The sequence below is a fragment of the Sciurus carolinensis genome, chromosome 16, assembly GCF_902686445.1.
Source record: "Sciurus carolinensis chromosome 16, mSciCar1.2, whole genome shotgun sequence".
Lineage (NCBI taxonomy): Eukaryota > Metazoa > Chordata > Mammalia > Rodentia > Sciuridae > Sciurus > Sciurus carolinensis.
Genome location: NC_062228.1, coordinates 17925616 through 17939837, shown reverse-complemented (window position 1 = coordinate 17939837; position 14222 = coordinate 17925616). Strand labels below are relative to the sequence as shown.

The window sequence follows — 14222 nt, the reverse complement described above, 5'->3', positions numbered from 1 at the left end:
AACATAAAGAGCTCTGCAAAGAAGTGCATACAGCGGGGCTGGAGTTGTGGCTTAGTGGTAGAGCACTTACCTAGCATGTGTGAGGCACTGGTTTGATTCTCAGCACTGCATATGAATAAATGAATAAAAGTAAAGATCCATCAACAACTAAAACATATACATATATAAATAACTTTTAAAAGGAAGTATATACAACACATTCTTTGAAGTTTGTTTTCTTTGTGATAGATCCCCAAATTGTGCTTCTTCTTCATGTTCCCACTTTGCCCCAGCTATTTGGCAAAGTCCTTCTGTAGAAGACTGGAAGTGACAGATTCTCATGGATATTCTGCCAATTTTGCACTTCTTAAGGGATAGTTGTTCAACCATACCATCCAGACCCAATCTAAAGGTATAACTATGAGCCTTAAAGAGCAAGCTGATTTGGCATGGTACCACACACCTGTAATCCCAGCCGCTCAGAAGGCTGAGGCAGAAGATTACAAATTTGAGGCCAGCCTCAGAAATTTAGTAAGGCCCTACACAACTTAGTGAGACCCTGTCTCAAAAATTTTTTAAAAGGACTGGGGAGGTAGCTCCCTGGTTAAGTGCCCCTGGGTTTAATCCTGGTACAAAAAAAAAAAAAAAAAAAGATCAGATTTCCAACTAGGACTCTAAAAACAGCAACTCCAAGTTGAACTAGTGTTTAGACTATTTTTAGCAGCCATTTATATTTGGCCCATCAGTTTCAGAAAGGATTACTTCAAAGTTCTTAAGTCTCCTGTTTTTATATGTACATTTGTTTATTTGTCCTTTTTATGCTAAAAAATTAGTGAACATTGCTGTAATTTGTTTTTATGCTCCATTTCTTTCTACTTCTATACATTGGGTGAAAAACTACTGTGAAGGTTAATAAAATTAACATGTAATCAAACATAACATATATAAAACTTCAGATAACAGTTTTTGGCATATAGGAAGCACTTGGTAAATGTTAGTTTTCTAATTTTTTGCATCTATTATTTATCTGCTTTTAGCAGGTCTGAATTACTTTGCTCAATTTTCCCAGAGAGAAAATGTTTTGTGTTTTCTAATGTAATGTTAGGGAATACATGAAATTATTCCAACTGGAAAAAGTGAGAGGAGGATAGAAATGGTTTCCTTGACTTTATACTGAAAGACATTAAAAGGTTGCTTGAGCCTCTGGCATGGTGGTGCACACTTTAATCCCAGATGCTCTGGAGGCTGAGACAGGAGGATTAAAAATTCGAGGTCAGCCTCAGCAATTTAGGGAGATCCTGTCTCAAAATAAAAAATAAAAAAGAGCTGGGGATATATCTCAGGGGTAAAGCATCCCTAGGTTAAACTCCCAGTACCAAAAGAAAATAGAAAAAAATAGATTATTTGAGCTGGGGCATTAGACACATTAAAGACAGTGCTAATTAGAGCAAAGGGATTGGGGCAGGAGGAGAGGGAAAAGGAAAATACTGAGTAATGATATTGGCCAAATTATATTGTTATATCATGTGCATGGACAAATGTATAACAATGAATCCTACCATAATCACATTATAATTATACATGTAATTATAATGCACAGTAAAAATATGGAAGAAAGAAAATATGAAAAAAATACAGTCCTAATCGTGTACTGCCCTGAAAGTGGAACCAAAGGCACTGATAACTATTTCTAATCACTGCCTCTTGAATAGTAGAAAAGTTAATAAAATTTTTAAAAACAAAGAAATACATCAAAATGTAAATAGGGTTCACTCTGGAATGTTTTGTGTATATCTTTTGAGTTTTCTAAATTTTCTGCAATAAGAAAATGATTTAAATGAGATAAAAATAAAAACATTATTTTATAAAATACATAATGGAAATAATTTCACCTTTTGAAATAATCCTCAATGACAGTTCTTTTATGAAAAGCATTTTAACTACTACAAGTATGTATTATACACATATGTATATGTTTTGAAATATGGTCCTGAGATTTAGTGTTGGGCAAAAGCAGCTAACTAGCTAAATATATGCAAATTAAATAATTCTTTTCAGTATCAGATTTCAGCAGAAGAGGAAAATTGTGACTTTTCCCAGTCCTGATTATATTGTTACCAGTTAAGAAAAGGTTTGGGTTTGCTACATCTGTAGTATAAGAACTGAATGGAATAACATTTCTACAAAAGAGAACTGACAGATCAGAGGATGAGGAACTTTCATGTTAGCAGTAACTCTGAAGAGGAAAACAAGGACAAGAAGGGTCCTTGACTGATCCCTTAGGGAAGTCTTGGAGACAGTGTTGTTTTGTTTTCCCAAATAATACATTGAAACTCTAAGTAAGGCATTGAGACATGAGGATACTACCACATTACTACAACTCCTACTCCTCCTACTCCTACTCCTACTCCTACTAGTACTACTACTACCACCACCACCATATCCTTCTACCCTAGAAGCAGCTCTTTTTCCTATATCCCTTCTTTTTTAAATTGAGGTTCTTAGGGTTAAGAAGAATGTTGAGGCAAAGGTGAGAAAGCCAAGTGATTTGGCCATTAGAAAGGATTGAATTAGGAGAATGATTTGGGAGCCAATATGTATAGGAACTCTCTATTGATATTTGAATGTCAGATTTTATAAAGATATATATGTGAACTTTTTCATACATATAACATCCTATGCCCAGGGTCTACAGTAGTCTTATTCTCAGGTAACTGAATAGAAGTTCCAACCCTGCCTTTCTCGTGGGTGGTTTGGGTAATGTGTTTAAGAATAGAAAGTAGTAGATACATTTCCTACCAATGTGCAGTTTCCTAATATGGTCTTTTCCTTGCAGGGCATCCAGTATTTATGTTCACATCCAAGACCTGAACTTATATTACAACAACATCCCTTCATTAGTGGAGGTGTCCCGCCTACAGCCTTTACCATTCCTCAAAGAACTAGATTTGAGACTCAATCCTGTTGTAAGGAAAGATACAGATTATAGGCTCTTTGCTGTGTACACACTACAAACTCTGGAGAAACTGGGTGAGACCCTCCTCTTCTGCTCCTTCCCCAGAATGTTACTTGAAATCAACTGCCTCTTACCTTTTGGATGTTGGCCCAGAGTGTGCACTGGCAGGGGACATTTGTTTATTAGTCATATTTATATAACTCTTTGTGTTGGCAGGATGTATGACGAGTCCGTTTATTGTTTATTCAATGACCACCTATGATTTATCAGTTACTTCCAGCTTTAGTTTTCTTCAGTTGATGGTTTCACCACCACTTCCTTCTCAATACAAAATTTCCAGGTTGAGACTTATTTTTCCAGGTGCCCCAACTTTGCACTGTATTAGCAGTAGAAAACTAATAACAATTATTTAGGACTTAGTTGGCAAGGAATAAGAAATATCCCTTTGAATGAGCTGGTCTGCATTTTCTTATAATTTTATTAAGTTTACATTTCTTATTGATATAAAATTTGATTTCACATGTTCCTGGGAAAATCATTGTAGGGAAACTAAGTGAACTCTTTCATAAAATGGTCTAACTTTCAGTCTTAACATGAGATTTTTTTGCTTTGCAAGCTCCACTTTTCTGAAGGAGTAGTTACATTATGTGGCAGTTGTTGCTATGGCATCCCTTAGTCTCCATGAGTTACTGCTTGCTCCAGTGACAACATAATAGCATTTGTTGTGACCTGTCTCTAATACACAAAGATGAGACTGATCTTTAGTTTTTCCTATGTAAATATGGATTTCTGACCCACTACTCTTTACTCCAAAAAAGAAACATGCTCAGACCACGGTTTTTGCCTCCAGATGATCGAACTGTGCGCGACAGTGAGAGGAAAGCTGCCAAGCTGCATTTTAGTCAGTTGGGGAACAGTGAAAATTTCCTCTTAGAGGTAGAGAAAAGGTAAGAAAATTCTCTACAAAAAAAGTTTCTGAATGTAAGTCATAGTGAATTTCATTTAAATTTCCTTATTTTCCAGCAGAAATCTCCCACAAGTTGTAACTACTTAGATCTGAAATCAAAGTATCTTTTTAGCATCCTGAGATTTATCTGATGAGAACTGCCCTAATGGGGTTCATTCCTGCTTTCTTGAACTGATAAGTGTGCTTTGGATAGACTTGTAAACTCTCCAAAGTTGTTGCTTACAGTTTATAGATAGCAACACTATGAGATGACTTCTCATAAGTGCTTAGCACTCTTTTTCTTGATAGAATTATCAATCAGCACATAATATTTTTCTATTGAATAAGGAAATTTAAATTACCATGGGCAATACTGTTAGAGATAAATTTGTCAAAAGAAGAAAAGGATGGTATTTCTCCACAAACAAAAGGTAAACAGACCTTGAGGCTGTCTTTGGATGTTAGATATTTTCATTTATTGCTACTAAATTTCCATAAAATGAAGGTACCATATCTTCTACCCCAAAACTCATGCTTTAAAAAAATTAGTTTATTATTTTAAATGAAAATTAGATAAATAATTACAATTTAAATAATACCTACAAGTACACTGAAAAAAATCACTTTATGTCCTACCACTGAGAGTTAACTATTAATAATATTTGGTATACATATAGGCATATACATCCTAGGCATCTGTGTACTGTAGATACATGTAGTTGTTATGTTAGTATTTTGTTCTAATGACAAAAGTAACACATGCTTATTTTTGAGAATTTGGAAAGTATAGGAAAAACCCACAAGAAACAAAATAAGTAACTCAAAATCCCATATACTTTTACTTAGGCGTATGCATGTATGCATTTGTGTATATAAATTTATGTGCATCTAGTAATATGTACAACATTTATTTTATAGTAATTTGCTTCTTGTTCATACAGTTTTTAATTTAACAAGCTATTGTGACTATATCTCTACAACATTATTCTTCTGTTCTTCGCCAGAATAACTCTTGTTTACTTTTAATTGTATTTCCCCCTTACTAGAACATAAGCTCCATGAGCCTGAGGACCTTGTTGGTCTTTATTGTAGGGTCTGTGGTGCCCAAGTCATTGCCTAGCACATAGAAAGTGATAAGAAATTATTTGTTGAGAGGCTGGGGTTGTGGCTTAGTGGTAGAGTGCTTGTCTGGCATGTGTAGGCCCTGGGTTCAATCCTCAGCACGGCATATAAATTATTAATTAATTAATTAACTAAAGATCCATTGTCAAATAAAAATATCTAAAAATAAAAAAATCATTTGTTGAATGATGAATGAATGAGGTCAATGCCTGGTGGCCTAGCATCTTCTTTTCTAGTGACTTTGCCTATTTCTGCTCTGATCTCTATATTTTATAGTGTAACCCTCAAAAACATCTTTAGTTTCCTATTTTTTTCTTAGCTCACTATTTTTAAAAAATCAAGTTTATTGAGGTTAATTTACATAGAATAAAATTTACTTTGCTGTAAATAGAAATAGGATGTTTCTAAAAGTTATTTGTATATATAGTTTGTAAATGAATTCCTATCTTAAATTCACTGGAGTTTCCTGCTTACTATAGTAATACAGAGATGAATTAATGTATAACTGAATAAATTTTCTAGTAAGGCAAATAAGTAGTTCCTTCGTTTATTTGTTTAGGTACCATATAAGTGATTGCTAAATCAGACATAAAATATTACTCTATTCTCAGTATTAATATCATACAAGCTGGGTTGGGATTGTGGCTTAGTGGTAGAGTACTTGCCTAGCATGTGTGAGGCACTGAGTTTGATTCCCAGCACTGCATACAAATAAATAAATAAAGGTTCATCACAACCTAATAAAAATATTTTTTTAAAAATCATATAAGCTTTCCATCTTGAATGAAGTCAGTTCCCCCACCTATAAAATGGGGTGAATACTAGTAGGCAGGATTTAATGATTGAATGAAATGGTGAGTTTAAAGAGCTTGGCACTTCCTATACTTCCACTTCCCAAGGTACCTACCTCAATCAAGTGCAAACACTTACCTCTTATCTATTTATCTAATGGCTATAGTTGTCTCCACTATAATTCTTGGCAGCAGAATATTCCTTTCTGTGTCCTATGAGCATTTTAATTAATTAAAAAGAAAATATCCTACTCAATCATTCAGACTTAAGTTTCTGACAAAAAAAAAAAACAGAGTAAGTTCTAAATTTTCTGATTTTTATACTTTAAAGGCTGAGTGATAGTGTCCTTCTCTCTCATCATTACCAGTATAAATATTATGACTTTTTAAAAATTATGATCCTGGCATAGCGGTTCACGCCTGTAATCCCAGGGGCTTGGGAGGCTGAGGCAGGAGGATCTTGCGTTCAAACCCAGCCTCAGCAAAAGTGAGGTGCTAAGCAACTCAGTGAGACCCTGTCTCTAAATAAAATACAAAATAGGACTGGGGATGTGGCTCAGTGGTTGAGTGCCCCTGAGTTTAATCCCCAGTACCCAAAATTAAATAATAAATAAATAAATAAATAAATAAATAAATATTATGACTTTAACTCTGAGATATTTGTAAAGAATAAATTAATATGTCATAGCATCTGGGAAAGAATCTGACCACCATGAACTAATGTTTTGTAAATATCATGGATTGGTGATCTTAGAACCTTTTTTTGGAGTTCTAAATAAGTTCTTCTGTGACAGCTCTAGGGAGAAGACAATAAAAAACTGTGTGACAGATGAGGGCTCTGCATCAAAAGTCAATGCTGATGTTGACACCAGGATTGAAACAGGTAAACTTTCTCTCTATGATCATAAAATGATTAAGACATCAGTTGTCTCAACTGTCATAGCCAGTCTTGAATTGGAAGAAGACAAAGTAGTTGAGAGATCATAGATTTGAAACAAGTACAAGATTTATTGACTGTATTTTTCCCTCTTCCTTTCACTGCCAGAAAAGACTGTAGAGTAGGTGTTACTCAGAACCCTTCAAAGCACAAAAGCAATAGTCAGAGTTCAATTTTGTTTATATCATTTTATATCATTAGTATACCATAAAATTACTTTGCCCAACCCCACATCCCCCTGGGCATTGCTAAGGTGATAGATTTGGTTAGTCAGATTCACAATTCATCTATGTCTGTGCCACTCACACCCTGGTCCTCCTGGGCTCCCCAGCCAAGTACCTTCCCAGCTACAGAATCTCTTGTGTTCATACTATATTTCTGTAAGCATGGTGGGTAATCCAATATGATTAAAGTGGCTATGCCACATTAATGGTCCTGCCACAGGCCAGGAGAAGTGTTTCCAACAGATAAATTATACAGTGCACCCTTGTGAATTAACCTCTTCATCAGTGAAATCAGATAGCCTTTAACTTTCTTCTGTCTCAAGGTCTTTGTCCTTTTGAAGGAGCTATTGAATTATATATAAACTCTAAAAATCAGTAGATTTTCTAAAATCTCAGCAATAATTTAATAGATTGGCTCTGTAGTTTAGATATTAAAGGTTTTCAGTTCACAACCTACAGTATTTTATTTTCCTGACTTTATCTACCCATGTAGACATTTATTGATAAATCATTTTCACAGTATTTTGTAGTGAAATAAACCAGATTGAGTTATTATTTTACCTTTTCTTTCTTTGCTGTTTCAGTGCACATAAATGATAGGACTATAGGTTGCTTTATTTCATTTTAACAGCAGTTTTTATTTCAAAATGGATGCAATTTTTATAATAATTTTGGAAAGTACTAAAGTGCATGAGAACAACATTTTAATTACTCATAACCCTATTTCAAATGAGAATCATCCCAGTTTATACTTTGTTATATAGACTTCCCTGTTATGAATGCTTTGGTGTACAGTCTACTTTTTCTAGTTACTTTTTTTTACCATTTATATATCCGTTTCCAGACAGAAAAACACTTTGAAACATAATTTGCCCCTTTTTGTATGAGCTGAATTAGACTCCATTATGTCATATTGTGTCATTAGCACAAAGACTTATTCTATGAGCTCAAATGTCTTAAAGTGTTCTACTGAGAACAAACTATACTAGACAGCCTATTTCTAAAGGTTCTTGGAAGTACCGGCTGTTGCCTGGATTTTTAAAATATAAAACTTATTTCTTACTTTGAGGCATTAAATAGCTTTGTTTTCCACTGCAAATTGTATTTGTAGTAGATCCCCGGGGAAGGTGGCCTGTAAGTACTGTTGGTAATCCAATATGATTAAAGTGGTTATGCCACGTTGATGGTCATGCCACAGGCTAAGAGAAAGCTTTCCTGGAAAACAACTCTCACTAGCTCATTTGTTCAAAACAGTGTTGTTCTCCCACCAAGCATTTTGAAAGGGCAGAGAACACCTACTATCTTGGATCCTCCTCCCATTCTAACCACATAATCCTTGACTCTTTCAAAGGCTCTCTCTTCCACATCCCCAAAATAAGCATACCTAGACTATGTCTTTAGGCTCTTCTGCTCTTTCCGTACTCTTTGCCCTTATTGATCTAATCCATTTTTAGAAGTTGTTTTATCAGTAAATCGATTTTTATTTATTTTGTATTTTCTCACATGTCAAAAATACTCATCTTACCACTCTTCAGTATTTGTTGTGAAGAATTAAAGTCATTTTACTACAGTAAGACATGTATACCCATGTTTATAACAGGACAATTCACAATAGCTAAACTATAGAACCACCCTAGGTGGCCATCAGTGGATGAATGAGTAAAGAAAATGTGGTATACTAAGAATAGATTGAAATAACTTTTTTAAATGGAGCTTTTATACCTTTAAACTTTATTATTTGTTTCATTTTATTACCTTGTGTTCAGAGGATAAACTTCTCTTACCCTTTCTACTCTCTGTAATTTACTGGGTATTTTCACATTTAAATAGATAGTTTTTAACAATTTCATGAATACTTTAATGTTCTGTCTCTGCTTTCTGGGTTTCAAGTTTAATAAATATTGTTCACATCCATATTCCTCATACTATTTATCTTTTCTCTTTCTGTGCCTATTTATTTAGTAATAACTTTTTTGGCTAGTTGATCTATCATACACTGAGAAAAATTTAGTTTTCCTCTTAGGATAGTAGATTATTTTACTTTTGTCAGTTTACATTATGAATGTTCATATTGTGTTCTATGCACAAGCCTTTATAGATAGTGAATGTATTTTCCATTACAAAGTTTATCTAACGCCTTGTCTGTTGAGAATTGTGGCCCTTAGGTTCTTTTTCTTTGAATTTTCTTGTTATATTTTTGTCAGTTTTTTACTTTAAGCTTTCTGAATCTTTTTTGTATATGTACTTGCATACAGAGTATAATTAAATTTTATTTCTAATCCAACCTGGCATCTTTCCCCTTCAATTAGTAAGATTAACTTATTTATAGATGTTTATATGACAGGGTCTTAGTTCTGCCATCTCAATTTTTGTATTATTATCTTTTAAAATATATATTACCCTTTAATAAAAAAAAATGTGGCATGTATTCACAATGGAATTTTATTCAGTCATAAATAAAAATGAAATTATGGCATTTGTAGGAAAATGGGTGGAACTAGAGATCATCATGTTAAGTGTATTAAGTCAAACTCAGAAGGTCAAGGGTCATGTTTTCTCTCATAGAAGCTAGAGAGGAAAAGAAAAAGAGAGGTAGGGATGGATCCTCTAAAAATCAAAGGGAAATCAGTAGAGAAAAAGGCCTAAGGAGTGGAAGGTGTGGAGGGAGAGGGTAAGTGCTGGTAAGTGATATTGGCCAAATTATATAGTTATATTGTATGCATGTACAAATATGTAACAACAGATACCATCCATGTGTACAACTATAATGTAGCAATAAATAAAGGTGGCGAATAGTCTAGCTTTGCAACCTGGTACAGTATCTCTCTATACCAGTCTGTTATTTCTGTTGATCAACAGTAACATACACTTGGAATTCCCATTGTATAACTTTTCAGCCCCTCAAGTGAAATATGTCCCCTTAAAAAACAAAAGAACAAATGAACCCCTCTCCCCGTCCTACACAGCTCCTTGGGTTTCATAAGTGTCACCATAATTCTTCTATTACTATAACTCAGTATTATGTTGTTTGCTTTCCCTTTTTTTCTTATATTTCTTTATTTTCTTTCTTTGTGTGTGTGTGTGTGTGTGTGTGTGTGTGTGTGTGTGTTGTGTAGTTCTGGGTATTGAACCAAGGCAAGTGCTTTACCACTGAAGTCCATTTATGGTCCTTTTTTAAATTTGATTTTGAGACATGGTTTTGCTAGGTTGCTAAGGCTGGCCTCAACTTGCAATCCTCCTGCCTCAGCCTCTCAAGTAGCTGGGATTATGGGCAAGCACCACTATGCCTGGCTTACATTGATATTTGATGCTGCTATTCCTCTAAAACCCAGGAGAATATTTATACCTCTCAGTATCCTTAATAGTTATCATTCATTGAATGAAAAACTCTGACCTGGGTACTGTCCATGATTTCATTTAATCCTTCCAACCTTGAAAGTGATTTGACAGAGGAACTGAGACCCAAAGAGGTGAAATAACTTGTCCTAGTGATATACTAACTGGCAGAGCTAGTTGGGATGCCAACTCTGTCCATGTATCATCAAAATCCCCATTTCTTTATCCTTCCATTCATTTTATACTTTGCTGCCAGATTAATTCTCTTAAAATACACCTGTGATAATTAATTATACTTACCTGGTCAAAAACCTCAGTGGCTTCCACTCAACTACTACATTAAGTTTGAACTCTTCGGCCTGGCATACAGGGTTCCTTTTAGTGAAATTGGTTTTATTCCTCAACCAAAAGATATTTCCTATTTTTGTAAATTCATAACTTGTCTTCTGGAACATAGATAAAGAAATATTTCCTGAAACATTTGCAACATCATTAGAAAAATATGATACAAATAAAAAAGAGCTATGTAACAATTACAGGTAGTATATATGAAAATGTCAAATGATTGATATAGATCTTTGCACTCAGGACTGTGGACCCCTAGTCCAGGAATATATCTCAGAGGACCATAGGAAGTTCAAAAGGCTTTATTTTTGTTTTTTATTTGATAATTATGCAAGACATTGAAAAGATGTCAAAAAAGTTATTTTGCAGTAATACACTGCTATTTTAAAAATAGATATTATTTTTTAAAGTTTAGATTCATAGAAAAATTGAGCAGAGAAGACCAAGAGTTTCAATATGCCACCATCCCACCACATGCATAAAGTCCTTTATCATTAACATCCTGCCCCACGTTAGTACATTTATTACAATCAGATGAACCTACTCAAAACCTATAGTTTACATTATGGCTCACTTTTACTGTTGTATATTTTGTTGGTTTTAACAAGTGTTAAATGACATGTATCCACCATTATACAGATGTTTTCACTGCCCTGAGATCCAGTGTGCCTACTATTCATCCTTTCCTCCCCTAATCCCTGGCAACAACTCATCTTTTTACTATCTCCATCATTTTGCCTTATCCAGAATGTCATATACTTAGAATCATATGATATATAACCTTTTCAGATTGGCTTCTTTCACATAGCAATATAAGGGCTGGGGATATAGCTCAGTTGGTAGAGTACTTGCCTCATATGCATGAGGCCCTGAGTTCAATCCCCAGAACCAAAAAAAAAAAAAAAAAAAAATTCACATAGCAATATACATTTGTGTTCTTCTATGTCTTTTCATGGGTTGTTAGCTATTTCTTTAGTGCTGAATAGTAGTCACTGTCTGGATGTATCACAATTTACTTATCCACTCACTTTCTGAAGAATATCTTGGTTACTTCCAAGTTTTGGCAATTGTGAACAAATATGTTATAAGCATACTTATGTAGATTTTTGTGTGGACATAAGTTTTCTTTATTTGGATAACTACTAAAGAACACAATTGCTGGATTTTATGGTAAAAGCCTCATTAAAAAAATGGCCAAATTGCCTTCCATTATAGTCTGTTTAAGATGTCATTATATACTGAGATTAGTTTCTTAAATTACATTTTCTCAAACTGGATTCTTAGCCAGGTGCAGTAGTGCACTCCTGTAATCCCAGCAGCTCATTAGCCTGAGGCAGGAGGATTCCAAGTTCAAGGCCAGGCCAGGCAACTTAGCAAGAATCTGTTTCAAAGTAAAACTTTTTAATAAGGGACTGTGGATAACTTAGTAACAGAGCACCCCTGGATTCAATCCCCAATACCTCAAAACAAATTTGAGCTTGAGAAACAAAGTTGTGGATGGTGAAATGCTATAGAAACTCAGAATGCACTGGGACAGTGGGCAAAGACTTTGCGGCAGTTGTGGACACAATGCCATCAGAACTTAAAAGCTATGAGTTGTGGGATGGCCTGAAGGGAAGAGCAACACATTCTGGTTGGTAGGAGTGGTGTGAACAGCTGCATGAATGTGAGAATGAAGTTGGTGATGGTGTGGTTGGGACAGAGGGTTTATGTTAGTTAGAAGATCAGATTGTGGAGAGTATTAAATGCTTTAGTAAAGATAATATGCATTTATCCCATAGGCATAGGTATATACCACACATGGACTCTGAGAGTTGAAAGGGACTCTGCTCATTCTTCTAAGCAATTCTTTTTACCTTTAATTAAGATCACCTGGAGTTATAGCTCAGCGATAAAGTGCCTACCTAGAATGCAAGAAGCAGGGGTTCAGTCCCCCAGCACCTCAATAAATAAATTAATTCACACCTAAAGTATATTGATCTTGTGAATCTCATTTTATTTTTATTTATTTATTTATTTATTTTGCGGTGCTGGGGATCAAACCCAGGGCCTTGTGCTTGCAAGGCAAACACTTTACCAACTGAGCTATCTCCCCAGCCCTGTGAATCTTATTTTTAAAAAGCAAAAGAAAAATTTACCACAGTACTCCAAGTGGCTCATTCCTATGCCTAGAAAATGTGTCTTTATAACTTATTGAAATCCATCCATTTTCAACCTGTTGATTCTCATCATCTTGGTTTAGCTATGATGGAGTTAGCTAGATAAAGGTCAACTTGGAATAGCAGAGACTTCCCAAAATAGTGGCTTAAACAAGATAGAAGTTAATTTCTGTCTCAAATATGAATCCAGATGTTGGCAGTCTAGAACTGTTATGGGAGGGTAGTGTTTCTTTAAGAGGGGTGTAGTGAATGGGGGCGGATAGTCTCTACACTAGTGAAAAGGAGAGCCATTTAGCAAAGAAGTGTGTATCAACTGGGAAGATCCTGGGTTAGGAGGTAGACAGACAAGGAAATGGCATAATAGTGTCAAGAGCAATTTATCACAGCTAATTAGGTAACAGATCTGAGACAAGAGGTCCACTGTGGCAGAGACAAAGCTGTGTGAGGTAGGTAATAGCAGTTAGTACTGCCTGGGGGCCTAAGAAAAGGCTTTCCAAGAGGGGAGACACTTAAGTTAGGCATTCAGTGGACATAATTGAGGGGAAAGAGCTGTCAATGTAGAGAAAAGCAGCACAAATACAGGCATACAGATCAAGAAATTGACTCACTTTATGACTGGTGCTAAGGCCAAGTTGCTAGAAGCCCCTGTACTAATCATGTTCATTTTGCTCCCTTAAAAATGGGTAACAATTAAAGATGTTTTAGAGATGAAGCATGATGTGGGAGGAAAGATATAACTCAAGCTAAATTCAGTCTATGGGCAGGAATTGGAGGCAGTAGTTCAAGTTGGGGACAAGGAGGATCTGACCTGAGTGGTGTAGTAATAGTGGAACTACAAATGAGGAAGCACAGATTGGTTAAATCCTTGAGGATGTGAAAAGAAAGCCTGGAGACAAAACATTAAGCATTTTTACCTGCTCTGTTTTACGGGAGTCCAGACATCAAAAAATTCAATTTCTGAATAAAAAATACAAGATATTAAGGGAGAAAACCACAAGATTATTGTGTTCATGGAAGTCTGTTCATGGTGGGAAAAATACTTATTTCCTTTTGTGGTTATCATATCTTCTATAGTTATTACAAATTAATATTTTAAAAATTGAGGGTTAAATTTTTATTGGTTATTAACTGTTTGAAGGAAGTGGCTCAAGGCTTCGTTTATTTTAAAGATGAATGAAGGATAGGTTATTTCTGCTCTTAATTCATCTCAGTGGAATCCAGGGCACAAGATATTCTTTACAGATCAACACTAAGACCAATGACGTGTCCAAATGCATTCTACTGTCCTGTATAGCTAATTAGAACAAAGGAAAATATATTTTAAAAAGAAGGAGGAGTCAAGAGGGTTGAAAATAAAGAGAGTTCTGGAATAAGAACTGTCCCTCAGAAAGTCCCCTACCAGGCCGAAATGACTGGGCCTTTGTACC

The 14222-nt window shown here is 35.0% G+C and overlaps 1 protein-coding gene across 1 annotated transcript in view; it reads left to right on the top strand.

The window, feature by feature from the left end:
* Positions 1-14222, top strand: part of Lrrc36 (leucine rich repeat containing 36) — a 56338-nt gene that overhangs the window by 17107 nt on the left and 25009 nt on the right. Inside the window, 4 exon segments of the mRNA XM_047528306.1 lie at positions 2816-2836; positions 2838-3009; positions 3786-3882; positions 6589-6677. Coding sequence (XP_047384262.1) covers positions 2816-2836; positions 2838-3009; positions 3786-3882; positions 6589-6677 — 379 coding nt within the window.